Consider the following 18,384-nt stretch of genomic DNA (forward strand, 5'->3'; position numbering starts at 1 on the left):
ATTCACAAAGGACATCAAGCCCTACTCACCCGTTTTTTGGCTGAGCTGATAGAGGAAACACTTGCGCAGGTCCGCGTTGTCCCTGAAGGTCAGTTGCAAAAGTGACCCTGACTTTTTCAACTTCTGCATTAGCCACAGACCTGGAGTGAAAGTTGGTGCATATTTTTACCCTTTGTAAGTTGTGAAGCAGGAGAATTAAAGACATGTGCCTACAGTAAGGATAGCACTGTCATTTAGTAGAAGCCTAGTTTGTTCTTTTGTGCCTAATCAACAGGGAGAAAAGTATAAGGGTCTCATGGGATTGAGGCAACGGTTATAAACTAAAAGAGGGTACATTTAGACTACACATAAAGAAGGAATTCTTTACAATGAGAGTGGTGAGACACTGGAAGAAGTTTCCCAGAGAGGTGGTAGATGTCTCATCCCTGGAAATAATCTGAGTCAGGTGGGAAAAGGCTTGGAGCAAACTGATTTGATTGAAAAGTTCCCTGTTCATGGCAGGGGTGGAACTGAGTGATTTTTAATGTCCCTTCCAATCCAAACTATTGTATGATTCTGTGGCTGTCTCATGGCAATAGGAAAACACTCAGGAAGACTGAAATGTGGGACATTCCATTTCCATAATAATGTCTCTTTTTCAGCTGTGAAGATGTCTCTCTTTATTTGCAGAAGAGGAGAAGTGGGAGACTAAGTGGAAACAAGTTCATCTCCCATTGCTGCACAGCCCTGAACTTTCCAGGGAACAATATGATGGACCTTGTAGATACTGAAATTGCAATTTTTTCTGTTTGGGTTCAGTCTTTAGCAAATATTTCCCAGAACTTCAAGAAACAAGTCATGCCACAATAAATTCCTACCTCCACTTGTTGCCCTCTCATGCACTCTGCCACGGACCACACCCAGTCAAAGCTTTGCCATCAACTCTTACCTGTGCTAACCAAAGTGCTGTTGTTGTAGAGGGTTCCCAGGTGAGGCCCAGAGAGGGACAGGAAGGTGTGTAACTTGTTGAGGTAATAGCGAAACCTGGGCCGAGTTAATACAGATCGAATGATGACATTACCAAGGGAATGTCCAATAAAACTGTTGGGGAAGAAAAAAATTACATTAATACAAAACCCATCTGTGTTTTTTTAAATAAATGTAAGGATGGCACAAATGCCTCTGGAGGGAGGACTCCATCAGGGCTTTCAGTAAGATCCTTTAGTTATCATTCAATGTTTTTTCAGCTGACAAGATTGTCTTCCATAAGAATCTTCCTCTTTCATTCTCATTTATAAGAATGTAAAAATTAATCCCACTGATTCAATGGCTTTTGACACAAGGCACTTTAGGATTTCACTGGATGTTTCTCATGTAACTCAAACAGTTACACACTATTTGCTATCTTAAAGCTTACCTTATTCGGGATATGGAGAGGTTGTACAACTGGATATGCTGAATAATTTCATCCAGTAATCGGTCAGTCATTGTATCAAAATCAGCAAAAGTATCAGTCTGTTGAAAAATTACATTATTCATGAATTAAAATATATTACACTTATTGCAGACTGATATTCTTCTCAAAGTCAAATGCATGCAGAAATGTAACAACCAGTGTAAATTTTCCTTATAGATGCTCAAGGGGGAAGAAGAGAGATTTTTCTCAATCCCCAGGTCCTCTTTTAAATTGAAGTTCTCCTTTGAGAGAAGTTGCTGAGTGATTCCAGAATCATAAGCATGATGCTAAAGCAGCCTGACTGGTGAGAACTGCTAATGCTCAGCTGCTCTAGATACCAGACTCTGCACATGGAAGAAAAGCTTTTGCCATTTAGGATTCAACAGATTACTGCAATAAAGTACTTTACAGGATTATACATTGACATGAGGGTTATGATGATGCTAAGGATGTCATCACAAAATTATTTGGCTGTCTTAATCAAACGCTGTGTGTTTGTTATTATTCAACAGTCATCAGTAAGAGAATGAGTGCTAGAGACAGACGAATAATTTGTTGCTTGCAACAGTACTGCCAGTTGTGAGACAATAAAACAAGCAATATATTTCCAGTCTATACAATTACAGGCAGATCTTATTCAGAACTTTGTAATTTGGCAATCCAGCAGGACTCTAAATCAAACTCGTAACTAATGAGATGCCACAAAACAATCATCAAATGTTGGAACAGCTATTCAGAGCAAAGATATGAGTAATTAATGCTTTTGAAACATATCAGTAATTAATGCTTTTGTGACACAACTCATCTTGCTAATTGCAGCTCTTGCACAGGAAAACATGACGATATTCACTTTGCAATACAGACTTAAAATAAATGTTCTCATAAACTAAAAATGTCCAGTAACCTTCTGCCTGTTTGTTTTGTCTGCATTGATAATTAGTGATTTCCTCCTTGGCTTGTTATTCCAAACCTTTCAGGTTGTTTAAAAGTGCAAGAATATCAGCCTGAATGTTAATCATAAACAAAACACGTCAAGTGTCATATTTCACCTGATTATATCTCTATCCTTTACTATCATTTCAGCCTGATTGAGCTTGTCAAATGCATCACAAATGAATGCCTAAAAAAGTGATTTGAATTTTCCTCTATAAGACAAACCAGATAAATGACTGATTTCTTGTGTCATTTTCAGTGTGGTTCTCAGAGAACGGAAAAGTAGCGATGAGGTGCTTTACAACAATAAAACAGCCATCAAGCCACCCAGTTTCCACTTCCAGTGCTGTGAGAACTCCCCCACCTTTCCAGACAATAAGAACTCTAAACAGCTTTCATTATCGACTCTGGATAATGTTAAATACAAATGGTGTAAGATGTTTCATTCTCTGAAAATATTCTCTTCTCTTGGAAGAGGCCTTGATAGAAGTATGAAGTGGTCTCCTGACTATTTTCACCTTGCTTACATTCACTGTCCAGATCTGCTGCTGACAGAGCTTTTGAACAAAGAAGGTTAGAAAGTTTTAACTCAGGTTTCTCATGTACTCATAAATCAGAATAATGTTTCTGACTGCACAATGGAAATCCTTATCTTGTGCATAAAGTTAGGCCTCTGGTCATAAACATGGCTCCACTGCCAAGAAGAGCACAGGATTAATTCCTGTTTCTCTGCCTAGACCAGCAATCAATTTTTTCTGGAAGACATTTCTTTATCATTCAAGGAAATAAATCCCACAAACACTGCAACAGGAGAAACAATGGCTGATGTAGCAGAGAGCTGACAACACCTGCTGGATATTCCACATCCTCCAGAGAATTTAGCATCACTAAACTTGCTGTGTTCTGTTGGTGCTGTTTTGCAGAGGCAACAGGCTGCCAAGTTTGCAAACTAGCAGGATAAATCCATTTTCTTTCTCCAAGGTCTAGTCCTATTACTGCTAATGTCATTGCCTTTGACATTAATGCCAGGAGTATTCTCCAATAGGTTTGAATGCCCTATCAAAATAGACAGGAATAGAAGCAGGCTTTGTACTAAATACTATATACAACTCCCTGAATTCCCCAGGGCTTTTGTTTCACTCAGCTGGTGAAAAGGCTTTTGCTGAAGGCACTATTTCAGCAATTGAAAGGAAGATGGAAATTAGCTCTGTACTACCTGATTTCTTTCAGACATTAGGAAGTCCAGTTTTCCACCAGGAAGTCCCAGTTCTATAAAAGTCTTTACCAGCCGCAGATCTGCACTGTTACCTAGGAAAAAAATGGTACTTTATAAAATGCAATGCAACAGAAAAATAACCAATAGAGAGTCAATTCAACACAACAACCTTGATACCACTGAGCTCTTGAAAAATGCTTCTAAGAATATTATCACACGTCAGGATCAGGCACTGAAACAGCGAGAGAACAGGAATTCCCACAGCCTGCCCCAGGTGGGCTGGGAGCTGCTGCTCTGGGAGACTGTATAAATGATGGGTAAGAAAGGGCAAAGATCTGGTCCAGAATAAATCTGTCCTCTCTTTGCTGAACAGCAGAGGTAAGATAAAAAGATAAAAAGCTAAGGTGAGACCCCAGGGACACCTCAATACCTGTGCTGGGCTCTAGGGCTGTACCTTCAGAATCAGATTGGCCCATCTCATGTATTCAATTAGAGGTAGTGCTGAAATACTATCAATTAAATACTCCTAATATTTTGAGAGATACATCATTCTATACTAGGAAATTCCAAAATCTTCTGAAATATTTTGTTGGTGAAGAAGATACCACTACCTCAGGACAAAGGCATTCCTGATACTGAGATATTCAATGGCAAACAGTCCTGGCTCAAACAAGTGTCTGTTCTTTTTTTGGTTTGGTTTTTTTGAGATTCCAGAGCCTCTAGCACTTTTTCTCTGTAGTTTCAGTGTTAACATCTCACCTTTCTTATTGATATCAGTAATTTTTCAAGAGAAAGTTCACATTTAACATAACTGTTTCCTGCCTAGAAAGCATATACTTAAAAAATCCCAAGACCTGCTTCCTCTGCAGTGAAGAATGATTTTTATTCTCTCACTTGATAAAGTCAGCCATATCTAATCTATAACAGTGTTTTGGGGGTTTACACAACATTTCCCTCCTGGGAACATGTTGCAAAACAACCAAGCATCTGTGGAAAGACAAGGAGTTACTGCAGTGCACTCTTCCTGTACATGGGAGGACTGATGATGCTGTTTAAAAACAAAAAACAAAAACAAAAACAAAAACAGATAGCAGAACTCCATATATTAGCAACCATGCTTAATATTCCTGTAGATTCTTTATTACAATGGACTGGATAGCATAATAAAGAATAAATACTTATCTAAAACAAATACTTAGACCATTCTTTCATACTTGCTGAACATCTGTCTTTTTTTTTGTAATTTACACTAAAATGACTTACAAACAGCAATTCTTCCTGGCCTTACCATCCAATCCATGGACACAGACAACCAGGTGAATTCCATCTTCCAAATTTTCTTCCTCTTCCTCTGGTGGAAAATATGGGATATCAGAAGCTAGTACAGATAAGTCACTGTACAGAAATCCTTCAATCTTCATTTCTTTTTTAAATTTTTCTTTGGCCTGATAAAAACTGGAGAATACATTAATTAATCACAATAGAACTGGGTGGTCAGCAACAAACCTTGAAACTAGAAATGAGGAGGCTTGTCTTTGCAAGAAATTATGTTTTCAACTTTCAAGAAGAGACCTGGATGGAATGTCTTATCTATTAGGACTGACAGAAGTCAGAATGAAGGGAAAAAACTCTGTTTCTTTGTAATTTGTCACCATACAAGGAAGAACTAAAGTGCATTAGCAACTCACATTTGCCAAAGGAATGAAAGAGTAACAAAAAATAATTTTCTGGTAGCTCATAAAATGCAACTGAGGTACAGAATTAGTAATTTTACCTCTTAACAATGTCAATGGCCTTATAGGTACTGAAATGCAAAATATATAATTTGGCTACCATCAGATGCACTTATAGTTTTCCCTCTTCCTCAAGCTAGAGTTAAGGGATGCACTTCATGTGATAGATACTTTGGGGTTTATTTGATTTTGGATTCTTTTGAAAACATTTAGCAGCATTTAGAAGAATATCTCAAAGCTGACAGAATTAGCATAACACCTTTTCTACTAAAGCTCTAAAATTTGACACTCAAATTCACCCTGAAGCATTCTGCTGGCTGAAGATGCCAAATTCTTCAGTGGCTTTTTGACTCAATAAAATGTATCTAGATAGTTTAGGAATTAATAATCACAGTGTAAGTATAAAATTCAGCAGAAAACTGGGCCAGACAAGCTTCAGAGATTTAAATCTTGGGGATTTCTTAAGGCAACTTGATATAATCATAGAATCATTAAGAATGGAAGACTTCTAAGGTACTCAAGTCCAATGATGAGCAATTATATCAGCCCAAATAATTGTAAAGGACACAATAATGGGCCATGAATCTGGAAGCCTTGGATTTATGTGTGTTAATACATGCTCAAATGTTCTGTTTCACAAAGAAAAAAATTCTGTGCTTAGATTTGTCAGGAGTTAAGCATGGTGTATAAAACTTCAGGATACTTTCAAAAGAATAAAAATGAAGTGTTGGGTTGAAAATGAATGTACATGCAGACAGCCAACATTTTGGGCAGCTGAATGGGTTGAGAAATTTCAGTGCTATTGTTTTTCATCAGCACAGAGGAGGCATTAAACTATATTGGAAAAATATAAGTGCTACTGTGCCAATCTGTGAAATGGGCCCCTGTGACACTTTTACATTGGGCAATGAAGCAAGAAACAAAAATAATGTCTCTTCTTCATCTATCCATGGTTTCAATTCTCCCATTTTCCAGTTTGAGAAGGTGAAGTTGAGACCTATCAGCCAATCTGAATTCCTCACTTCGTAGCTTAGCTACTGAGAGCAATTATAAAGGAGAAGAGTAAAACAGTCTGAGTCATTGCCACAGTGAACTCTGGGATCAATACTCTGATATGGGTAACCCTGATTTCAGGAAGGAGGGTCAGCTCTAAATGATTATTTAGATACCTAAATCCCACTGCTTGTCATGAGAATTAAGGACCTGATGTCTTTGGCAATCTTGTTCTCTCTATGTTTTCTTCCTTCCTGTCTATTTAGATTATTTACTCTAGATGAACCCTTCATCTGTTTGGATTGTTTATACTGGAATTCCTCAGGCAACTGTCTTAAACCCAAGCTTCCTGTATGCCTAGTACATTAGGGTCCTGAACTTTGTCAGTGTCTTGGCATTACAGCTACATTAATGAAGTAATTAGTCATTCTTACTTCAGCATCCTTTCGTTGGTCTCTTCATCCATCTCATCTGAATTAGAACAGACGACTCCAAACGAGCCCAGCGGCTGGCGCGTGATGGGGAACGCTGCCTGCTTTGCCGAGGAGCCTGCCATGGCAGGGGTCTCTTTGGGCACGGAAGAAAAGGGAAGACAGGTGGCTGTGCAAGAGATGGACAGGTTAACCACATCAGCAGCCTTTCTGCTTTCCAGGGCTACTCCCTCTGTCGTGGCCAAAGGAAACCCGGTGCCGTTGGCTACAAGTTTATTCTCTTGGCTGCTGGGCTCCTGAGGACGTTCAGCCTGGTGGGACCCTGCCGCAGGGTCTGCTGAGGCAGGACAGTCATTGAGCTCAATTTCTTGCAGCCCCTGCATTTCTGCATTCACTGCTGGGCTCTCCTCAGCAAGAGAGCTGCCACATTCTCCTTGCAGTGAGCCAAATTCAGTGGAGGTGTCTGAAGGAGCTGCAACAGGGTAGCAAAAATCTGGTACCACCTTTATGCTTTGTGAAAAACTTTCCTCTCCTGAAATTCTACTATTGGAAGAGCCCTGTTGTATTTTTAAACTGTCCAGCTTAAGTTTATCCTTTGGATCCTCAATGCATGTATCAACCTTATCTATATTTTTGTCCAAGTAATTACAAGCCCTTGGTGTTTTTAAGCTGCACTCACCATTGCTCTCCAGTGACAGGCACTCAGAGACATTATCTTGGAGCTGCTTCGGACAAGTGGGTTGTCTTGTGTTTTCCAAAGTACAGCAAGTCTCTGGAAAACCTTTCTCCTCCTCCCCTTGTAACTCAGTGTTACTGCTACTGTGTTTGAGGAGAGGCTTGGGATGTCTTCTGTGTTCTATTTGTCCACTTTCAGTGGTCATTTGACACTCAGAAAAGTCTATGATTATTTTTCCATCTTTATCCTCTGTCTCCATGTAGCTTCTTAAGTTTTGATCTGAATCTCCTGAGGTGGCTTCACTGTGTTTCGATATATCCACCTCCTCCGTGGGCTCTTCTGGGCTACTGATCTGAGGAGCAGAGACAGATTTTGTCAATTTGGTAAGCTCCACTTCCCTCTCCTCTTCCTCAAAGGGCAAAGAGCTGATGGATGTGAGTGATGCTTGGATACCACTGGGCAAGCTGGTGTTGCTTTCCGTGTGGCCACCCTCCAGGGAGTTTCGGTGGATGGCGTGCCTCCGGACCAAGTGGTGCAGGATCTCCCGGTCACTGGGCAGCTCCAGGGCCCGGCTACGAGCATCAGACCATGCCACCGAGCTTGGTTCACTTTCAATGCCTGAATCAGAAATTATAGAGGAAGATCTTTTTATGGCCCCTGACATGAGGGTAAATTCTTCACTCTCCTCAGTTCGTTGATCCTTTGTGACTGATTTCACTTCACAGCTGTGTGAAGGCAAAACTTTCAAAACATGGAGATAAGCCTTGTTATCTGCATCCTCTGGCTTTCCAAGACTGGTCAATTCATTCAGTGCAATCTCAGATGAAGTGAAATTAGTTTCAGGATGACCAAATTCATCTAGATTGTGTATTTCAGTCCTGTCTTCCAAGCCATCAGTTCCACATGCTCCACACTCGTACTGAGCACTGACAATTAGCATGGGCTCACTTTTGTGAGAGTCCTTATTGCTGGGTTCCATGTCTCCACAGATAACATCCTCACCAAGTCTATTATCTTTTAATAAAACTTCCTCGGATGTTTTAAAGTCTTCTGACATGTGTTCTGTATTGCCTGGCTCTGAGTCAGAAATAGTTTCCTCTCTTGAAACAAAAATATTTTCAGGTTTCCTTTGGCCTTCTTTGTTTATTGTACATACCTGAGATGTGGAGTGCTGGTTTAAACCCTTAGCAGCAGCTTCAGTACTGCTGTGTAGGCATGAGGGATTCCTGTTTATCCTGTCTGTGTGTATTAGTGGGGTATCTTTCCCAAAATCTCCTTTCATTACTGCAGTGGCATCATCTGATGCACAGTCTTCATTTTCCAGTTTTACATCTGTTTGAGTATTTGCAGGAACCTCAAAATCTGGGAAAACTTCCAAATTCTGATCTGAAAAAAGAAAGACAGAAAGACAGGAAGACAGAAAGAAAAAAAAAAGACAGAAAGAAAGAAAGAAAGATAGTAGTATTACTTTGAAGAGCACAACAAATCACCCATCTCAAATAAATGGAAGACTTTGAAAAGGGATTTTAAAGTCTAAAATATTATCCTGTACTTTTATATTTTAAAAATTATACATGCATTAAATGCAAAAATGCACATGCCAGAGTGCATTTTACTAGAATGACACTGACTGAAGAGTTATAGTTAGGTCAAAGAGGACAATATTAATAAAATACACTTTCCTCAGTATAACTGTACCTATGCTGCTAGTATTTAGAGCATAGGTAAGCAAAACAAAATGGATACTTCTTTGTATTCCTGGGTTCATTCAACATTGTTCATGGTATAGCTCTTACTTTGAATCAGTTTAATACTCAGTTTAATAATTTAAATACCTTTAATGAGCATTGTCACAATTTAGGCAGTAGAATAACAGTGGAAGAGTGAAGATTTTGTATCACAGGCTATATTCATTTGACAATGGACACCTATAGTTTTAATACATATTGCTTCCTTGGTAATAAAGGTTGAGTGAAAAGAAAGGAGGTAGTAAGGGCTATGAAGTTTTACTAAATAACTCTGGAACTAAATAATTTCTTAATTAAAAATTTGATTTGGGTACTCAAAGAGCAAAATATTTTTGGAAGGCAGTGCTACCTTTCAGGGGAGCATGGGGCTTTACACTGAAATTGTGGGGTTTTGTTCTGACATTTCTTACCACTAGATGTCATAGTAGGGATATCAGTCTAGTGTTTTTTCTTTGAATTAATACTGTAGTAAAAATACAAAAGATCTGATTTTCTTCCTACATTTTTCCTCCATCTAAATTTTTTTTTTAAAAAAACACAACAACTTCATTTAAAGATGATAAATGTGAAGGAAATACTCTGCTGTTAGGGAAAATACTAAAATTCAGCTGTATTACTTAGGGAGTCACACTCTTTTCCGAGTTCATAAGCCCAGGGGATGTGAGATCACTTATCCTGAGCTGGTGAAGTACCTCCCTCAGCTCAAGCTGTGTCATGGAGCTGTGCCCTGTGGTGCTTCACTCACCTTTGCAAGGCATGTCTGTGTACCTATCCTCAAAGATGACTGGGAGGGTGTTCCAGTCCCCATCGATGTCCAGGCATTCCGCCGGCAGCGGGGGCATGCTGGTGAAATAATCCGAGTTACGAATTTCTGTAGAAATCTGTGCGTGGCTCTGGATCCTGCCAGCAAAGTACAAAACAAATTGAGTACTTGAGCAGCTACTGTGCTGCTTCTCCATTACTCCTGTAAGGCCAGATATGCAGGCAGAGGACAGAGTCAATGTGTTTAAACGGGAGCAGTATTGCATGATGGGGGTACCCAGAACTCTTAGGTTTCCATCTCTTAGTTAGAGATATCTACAGCTTGAACAATCCCTTCCTGAAAAATCTCAGTGTTTTTCAAATAATTCCAGATCACATTGCCACAGGCTCCTGTTATCTGCTATAACCCATCGCTGTCTTCCCACCGGTCTCGGCTGCTGGCTGGGACTGGATCCCTCAGCTGGTCTCTGCTCAGGAAATGAGGTCTGTCACTCTGGCTGTGGTCAGGGTTTTAAAACCCAGATGCAGGAAACAATAATCAAAAATTTTTTAGAGCAGTATAGGGAGGAAGAAAGCCAAGAGGGATGCATGGCAAGTCCCCTGTCTCACTTGTATCAGACCCCAGAGCACCCCCAGAGAGGTCTCACACGTGTGAATCTGGAAGTGCCAAGGCACATTACTCAGCCACTGTCTCTTGACAGAGTCACATAATCATAGAATGGTTTGGGTTGAAAGAGTCTTCAAGGTTATTTAGTTCTCTCCCCCTTGACATGGGTAGGGACACCTTCCCACCAGACCAGGTTGCCCATCCTGGCCTTGAACTCTTCCAGGGATGGACCAGCCACAAAGTTTCTGACCAACCCATTCCAGTGCCCCACCACCTTCACAGTAAAGATTTTCTTTCTAATACTTAATATAAATCTACTTTATTTCAGTTAGAAGCCATTCCCCCTTGTCACTACAAGTCCTTGTAAATAGTCCCTCTCTGGCTTTTTTGTAGCCCCCCATCTGTTTCCATCATTTAGGCCACTCAAAATGCTACCTGGCTCTCCTCAGTGAATGTGAAATTAAACCAGCAGATGAATATGTGTTCAGCTATAATAAATACAATATATTTTTACTTCTGATGAGTTTTTGTATTTAAACATCTGTCTTGAAAAATGGGGAAAACATGAAATACAGAGAGTAAGGCAAAAGTATTTTCATCAATGGTCAGCTGAAAGCAAATCTGTTCTTCATTTTAAAGCTGTTATCCCTTATCTGATTTCTACCTACCCTTGTGAAAAAGATAAATAATAGATATTAAAGTGAGCAAGGAGAAATATTTTTGTCTGTAAAATCTAAGGAGGGTGTGTGACCTCCTAGAGGCCTCCTCCCTGTGCCACACCCAGCCTGCTGGGAATGGTGTGTCCTCTTCTGCCTAAGCAGTCAAATGCTTCACACACACCCACAACAGCATGGGAGGAAAAAACAGCTCCTGACTGGTAGGAAGGTAAAATAAAATGGGGGGGGACAAATCTTACAGCTCATGGCACACTGAGCACTGATCTCAGCTGCTGACTGTGTGAACCCAATTAATCCCTACTACCACTCCCAATATCAATAATACTCTGACAGCCAAGACTCTGTTTTACCACCTACATCATCTAGGAAATTCAGGAAGAAAACCTGACTCTGCCACATGGCCTCTATAGACTAAATTTTCTACACAGACCAATTAATTATATATATTTTTTTTTTATTTTTTTTTTTTATTTACCCTCTTGATAACCACTGAGAAAAACATTATTTTACCTGAAGGAAATGGGCTACTTTTGTGACTGCCTGGAGAAATAGAAGCACTTCATGCAATTAGGCTTTCCCCTGTGTGGGGTTATGTTTGTTTGAATGGGGCTATGAGTGTGTGTGTCCTCACCCCAGGATCTTGACATGGGGTTTTCATTGTACACAGCTACACAACTCCCTAAAATCCTGACATGGGAGAACAAAATGAACACAGCTGGGACCCTGCAGCTGTGGTGCTGCTCTAATTTGGCAGAACAAGGCACCCTTGTACAACCCATCCACTAATAAAGTCAGGGCCCTTTCCATCAACTCTGAATCAGCCTTAATGTCCCCAATGACAGCTCTGAGAAAAGCAATTTTGTCCTCTGCACTAGGTCAGAATCAAATGTCTCACTTAAAAATCATCATTGTGACAGGACCTGATGTCATGGCCTTTCAGCCCCTTCTGAAAGATGGGTTTCACACTGCTAATGTTGTGGTCTGCCCATGGTGACAAATAGTCTGGATAACCTTGATTACTCAGAAATTCAAATCTGTGCATCCTTCTTTGAACTCTGCCTTCAGGGGCCAGGTCCTGAGTATCATCCAAGTCCTCCACTTGGGTTCATGGGCTAAAATCAAAGACACTTCACAGTTTGGTTACAAGCAGGAATTTTCCAGCAAAAGGAAATACTTTGGAATGGTTTATGGTAAAAACCAAATTTGTAAATATTATGATTTGTTGCTTTTCAACAGGTATTTCTGACTGAAATTACCAGTGCTGGATCTGGTGCACTTCATTTAGGAAGTTAATTGAAGAATGGTAAATATATATATATATATATATATATATATATGTGTGTGTGTGTGTGTGTGTGTGTATCTTGAAATGAATTATTTCTGGGGTTTGCCTGATCAGTCATTTAGTTTTGAAACTCATTTCAATAGGTTTACAATATGGTTTCCAATATGGAGCTAAGACAGAGCCAATGACCTCTCTCAAACCAAATTCCTTCGTACCTTGCAGAAAAAGATTTCCTTCTTGACTGCAAAATATTTTAAAGTAAATTTTCAGTCACTCCAGAGACAGAGGATTATTAATGGGTTACTTACAGGCCTTCCTGGAACATGAGCACAGCAGGTTTCTGGTGCTCGGTGTAGAAGAAGGCTTCTGAGAATCTTCTCACCTGAGAGAGACACACACAAATTAAACCTAAGATCTGCTGCAAGGTGACACGTGCCATCCATCTAAGAACACAGCATTGACAGGAAGAGATTCCTTAGTGTTGACACTATAAAAGAGTTCAATATTGCTTTATTTTCCTAGTTCTGCCCAAAGTAGCTCTTGTTGTTGCATATTTTGCTGCGAGGTAAGAAGACTTTTACAATAAATCAAAGTTTGCTTATCTGGATCTTCTGAATACTTTTCTAAAAGCTGTCAAATTTACCATTTTCCCCTGTATTATTAAAGTTGAGAAGATTTATTCCTTTCCCTCTGTGCAAAAGAAGAAGTGGACTGACTTACTAAATTAGAACAATTCATAATTGATCATCTCTTCTATGGGAACATCCACAGTGACTCTCAAACTACCACGAAAGCAAAGGAAGTCTTACATATCAGTCCAGAGGAGAATGAGTCCTATCACAGTAGAAAAACACCTGTCTGTGTCATGATACTTACAAACTGAGAGCTCTTCAAATCCCTTCATGGACATTAGATCTGTTCAGTGTTGGATAATCAATTACAAAAGAGCCATGGATCTGAAGTGGCTGGCAGAGCACAGAGTGTGAAATAAGCTATAAAAAATTCAGTGCTGTTATCTGCCCTGTAATAAACTTTTTGTTTAAATGGATCAAGCGTAATATGCAATCAAATGTACTGAGCTGTTAAACTGCAGCCCATACATTTCTAATAATTATTGTAAAAGTGACCTCTGTTACAGGGACAGAAAATGGCAGAGAAAAGCATATGTCAGAGCATCTCAGCATCTCCCTAAATTCTGGCTGTGCTTTAGCAAATGGCCTTACTGAACAAAGGATGAGCATCCCTTCAAAAAGACTGTGTCTTAACAGTAGGACTTCTCATTTAGGGTTCTCAAACCCTGAAAGAGTATAATTGCACACAGTTCATGTGGGGAGGAACAGGAGCATACAAAGTTATGTCATTTGACAAAGGTCAGGACAGTTGGCATCAGTTAAGGATGGAACAAACCAGAGGCTGAGATTGTGTGCTGGAGCTGGGAGCACACAAAGTTGGGTTCTTTGACTGAAAGCCACCAGGTCCCCACACAAATTTGGGTTCTTTGACTGAAAGCCACCAGGTCCCCTCAGAGTCAAGGAAGACCTCATCAGACTAACCAGGGGAGTTTCAGCATCAGGCACTCAGCCACCTCTTCCTGAATTTTATGCTCCGTTTTTGCAAGTTCCAGGGGAGACTCGTTCTGGTCACTGTGACTTGAGTCCCGAGTCACTTTGACAGGAGCAGAACATGAGCTGAGGTGCCAATACCTACACTGCACACTCCTAATGCATGCACAGTGAATCCTGCTCTTTCCTCTACTGTCCCTGCTCTAATGATTAAATCAGACTGAGTTCAGCTCAGGTGATGTGCTGGACTGGTGTCTGCTCAATAACCAAGAACGTCCTGATGAAAGACAGAACACTTGCTGAACTAATCAGATAAGCAGATCTGACAACATTCGCTCAAATGACAAGTGGTTTTGTGCCTTCTTTATTACCAAGTACAAGTAGCAATTTCAACACCGACAATATTAATAATTTGTTGTGTGCACTTCATTGTGAGAAAGGCAAATAGCTATATATATGACAGTGAAAAAAAAAATCCATATTCCTTATGACAGTTTTGTGAAACCAGTTGAGATAAAATTGTAATTTTTTTTTTATTTGCCACTGCAATATCTGGGTTTTTTAAAACAAGTGTTTATGATTTACAGATCTCTATCAAGTACAGGTGACATATATCCCCTCCCACCCACCTCCCATTCTATGTCTGATCCTGGTGTTCAAAGTTACTCATTTTATGTAAGATCCTGGATCACACAAACTCAATCATCTTCATTCCAAAAACTGGAATCTGTAATTTCAAATCCTGGGCTTCACCTCTTCTCCCCCTCCTGTTCAACTCTTGCTGTGCTCACCCCATTTCATATAAATAGTCATAGAGGGGGAATTGCATTGGAAATATACATCCAATGAATCTCTAATGTTTATCAGTAACCATTACTGAACATCCTTTTAACTTCTTAAGATTACCCTTAGCATGTGATGTTCCTGAGTCAGATAAGCTGTGACTTCTGGATGGAGCGTTGCCACCTCTAGGAACTGGGTCCACAGGGCCAGGAGGTGAGAGCAAAGCCAGGCGAGGTCCTTGCTTATCTGTTCTGCTATCTTCTCTGGATTGTTCATCAGCTGAAGGACAGAAAGGAAATTATGACATCAAGAATGTTATGGAAAATAATAACTTCATACATCATATTAAGTCCTCTTAGGAACAACAGCACCAAGAAAAATTTATTTTGATTTAAAAATATTATTACTAAAGCTGCCATTTTCAGTTATTTTACCCCAAATAAAACTGGTGAGATTTTTTTTTTTCTCACTTTAAAATCACATATTTTAGTTCAAATGGTTTCAGCTAAACAATTAGAGAGCAAGAAGGTGGAACAAGTAATTTTTTGCAGACACTTTACTGCAGGTGTAGTAACTGGGTATGGGGGGGAAATTAAAGCATGTGGGCTCCAAATTATCCACCAGATGGTGCTGGATGCTCTGAAATAATAAACCATGGCCAGACTTTTAGCAAAAGGCACCCTCTCAGCCATGTCACATTAGAATACAAATACAAAAACCTCAAACCAAAATATTGTGTCCTCAAAACATGATGAAAACAGACATCCCAGAGCGTGCTGTTGCCCATGTAGAACATGCTGGGTCTTGGGGTGCTCTCCAGCTCTGTGCTGAAGCTCTGTGAGAAAGCAAAGCCTCTGCACAAGAAATTTCCTCATTTCACAATTTCATAGAATCATAGAATCGAAGAATGGGTTGGGCTAAAGATCTTCTTCCAACTCCCCTGCCATGGGCAGGGACACCTTCCACTATCCCAGGTTACTCAGAGCCCCATCCAACCTGTCTTTAAACACCTCCAGGAATGGGGCATCCACAGCTTCTCTGGGTAACCTGTGCCCGTGTCTCACCACTCCCACAATAAAGGATTTCTACCTTATATCTAATCTAGACCTGCCCTCTGTCAGTTTAGCACCATTCCCACTTGTCCTAGCACTATATACCATTGTAAAACATCCCTCTCCAGCTATCCTGTAGACTCTTTAGGTACTGGAAGGTGTTAAATGCTCTCCCTGGAGTCTTCTCCAGGCTGAACAAACCCACCTCACAACTTGTTAATTTCTTTAATGAGAGACAGACATTGCATTTTACCTCCATGTTATTCACTGGGTCTGTTTTTTGGTTAGGTCTGCACTGTAGCTGAAAACCTGCTTATTTTTCACATTTTATTATGCAGGTAGTTTTCAGCTTGGTGACACTAAGCTATGATTAAAAACAAATTGTCTGTGTGTGAGAGAAGCAGAGAAAATTTGTGTGTGGATAAAACAGATATTGTGACTGAGTTTACATTGTTTGGATGCTATTTCGTTTTAATGACTTATCCTAAATGGCACAAACTGCAGCACCCATTCTGGTGTGGGAAAAATCAGGAGGGTACTGGGAAACAAAAGATCCTGCTCAAAAATTTATCTTTGCAGAGTCAGGGCACTATTTACTTTATGTCATCCAATTTTATATGCTGTATGTCAGTGTTAATTTTTTATTTGTTAAGTCAGTAAGCTGTTTCTTACATCATGAACTGAAATCTCAGTCATCAAGCAAGATGCATTATTAATGCAAGTCATTTTAGGAGTAGGTGTGTGATGTCTATTTGTCCAGTTTACTGGTTATTAAATGTTTGTCAGGGAGGGAGGGAGGAAGGAAGGAAGGAGTATTTCTAACTGTGAGAGTCTTAATGTACTGAAAATTAGTCCAAAGAAGACTCTAGACTATATTGTCTGTCCTATACCTTTAAAACTTCTAAATCTAGTAGAGATGAGCCCAATAAGTTATGTTTCTCTAAATCAATTTTATGTGAAATCAGATTTTCTTCAAAGTATCCAAGTCATGACCTAAAACTAATAAATTTATCATCTGAAACAGTTTTAAAACCATGGCTGACAAACATTAGCTCACAATTTGTAGCAGGAATGTAAATGGACTTCTCATTTGGTTTGGACTCATCTTCCCTCCATTAATTGTTACCAGATTCACTTCCTCAGGGAAGTGGTGGAATCACCAACCCTGGAATTGTTCCAAAAATGAGTATGTGGCACATTGTTTATATGGTTTACTGGAGATGGTGCTATTAGGTCAAAGGATGGACTTGATCTTGGAAGTCTTTTCCAAACCTAGTGATTCTATGATCCTATGATAAATAAAATATATTAAATATTTGATTTTTCCAGTGATCAGCTGGCACTTGCATTTCTTCCTGGCACTCTTGATGACTTCTCTTTGTCTCACTTGAAATAAACTTGGCAGAAGCAAGTTCAAGAGAGTAGTTTGTTCATTCTGTGCTAAAATCACTTTTTTGCTCCCATGATCCTCCAAACACATTTAGGTATTTTTATTTGAAAATATATGGTTGTACAACCTGCTAAAATACCTTTTCTTCTGTCAGCAGAAGAGTTATAATTGAAACCTACCCCAAATAATTTTTTTTTGTCATCCTGATACTCGGGGTAGGCTCAATGAAGGAAGCTAGAATAATCCAGCTGGTGGCTTGTTAAAAGTGGCAGGAGCACCTTATAAGCAACTAATCAAAGTTATGCAAAATTGTTGGTGGAAGAAAAACAGTAAAGAAACTTTCTGATGGCACCAAATTCCCTTTTTTCCTGCTCTACTGTATTGCTGGGCTGCCCCAGTGCACTTGAAAAATGGACTTGAAAAACCTATGGGCAGGTTCTGATGAAGGAAATACCTGCAGCTCCATACAAAGCTGGGATAATGTCTCTTCCACAGATAGCTCCTCTGGGGAAAAAAACACAAAGACAGGCATCAGGGTTGAGAACAGTGGATGTGAAATACTGTTTTTTTCTGTTTATTCATGAGATAAATTGGTCATTCAGGTACCAATCTTGGTATTCTTCCTGACAGATAAGTTTCTGTTTGGATGTGGGCACTCTGCAACACACTTTGTACTCCTACAGGTGCAACTTCTGCTTATGCAACCTGCACCACTAAACCAGTAGAAAATGTTGGTTTTTTGGTGACAAAGACAACAGGATTTGAGTCTTTGTTGATTCCCTTTAACTCGAAGTTTGATTTTTTTATCCTTTGGCATTTATGCCAAAGGATAAAAAGAGTAGAACTGAAGACAGAACTACACATTCAGTAGAACTGAATACAGAGTCTGAGCAAAAGATGTGCAAGGAATGGTTGTCTCCAGTGTGCTACAGAGAACTGTGTATCCACATCAAATTCCTGAACAGTAAAATATTGGGTATCTCTCTACTGCCTTGTGAAGTTGGAATTACCTCCCCACTGCAAGCAGCAGTGTTTTGATGCAATCCTGAAAGAATCCATCACAGGGACACTGCTTCAAATACACCACAAACTATCAGGAAA

General features: G+C 39.7%; 1 protein-coding gene across 3 annotated transcripts in view; it reads right to left on the reverse strand.

The window, feature by feature from the left end:
* The window catches only part of FAM135B (family with sequence similarity 135 member B), a 194,965-nt gene that overhangs the window by 14,852 nt on the left and 161,729 nt on the right, over nucleotides 1-18,384 (reverse strand). For 2 of the 3 annotated variants that reach the window (XM_015619857.1, XM_033512463.1), the window contains exons 9-18: nucleotides 17,738-17,787; nucleotides 14,965-15,120; nucleotides 12,805-12,878; nucleotides 9,911-10,065; nucleotides 6,745-8,803; nucleotides 4,873-5,039; nucleotides 3,585-3,676; nucleotides 1,397-1,494; nucleotides 929-1,080; nucleotides 30-140 (exon numbers count right to left, since the gene is read on the reverse strand). In XM_015619857.1, coding sequence (XP_015475343.1) covers nucleotides 30-140; nucleotides 929-1,080; nucleotides 1,397-1,494; nucleotides 3,585-3,676; nucleotides 4,873-5,039; nucleotides 6,745-8,803; nucleotides 9,911-10,065; nucleotides 12,805-12,878; nucleotides 14,965-15,120; nucleotides 17,738-17,787 — 3,114 coding nt within the window. The remainder of the gene's footprint in view (nucleotides 1-29; nucleotides 141-928; nucleotides 1,081-1,396; nucleotides 1,495-3,584; nucleotides 3,677-4,872; nucleotides 5,040-6,744; nucleotides 8,804-9,910; nucleotides 10,066-12,804; nucleotides 12,879-14,964; nucleotides 15,121-17,737; nucleotides 17,788-18,384) is intronic. The other variant, XM_015619862.1, reaches the window with a different exon arrangement.

The sequence above is a fragment of the Parus major genome, chromosome 2 (genome assembly GCF_001522545.3).
Source record: "Parus major isolate Abel chromosome 2, Parus_major1.1, whole genome shotgun sequence".
In the NCBI taxonomy this organism is placed as follows: Eukaryota; Metazoa; Chordata; class Aves; order Passeriformes; family Paridae; genus Parus; species Parus major.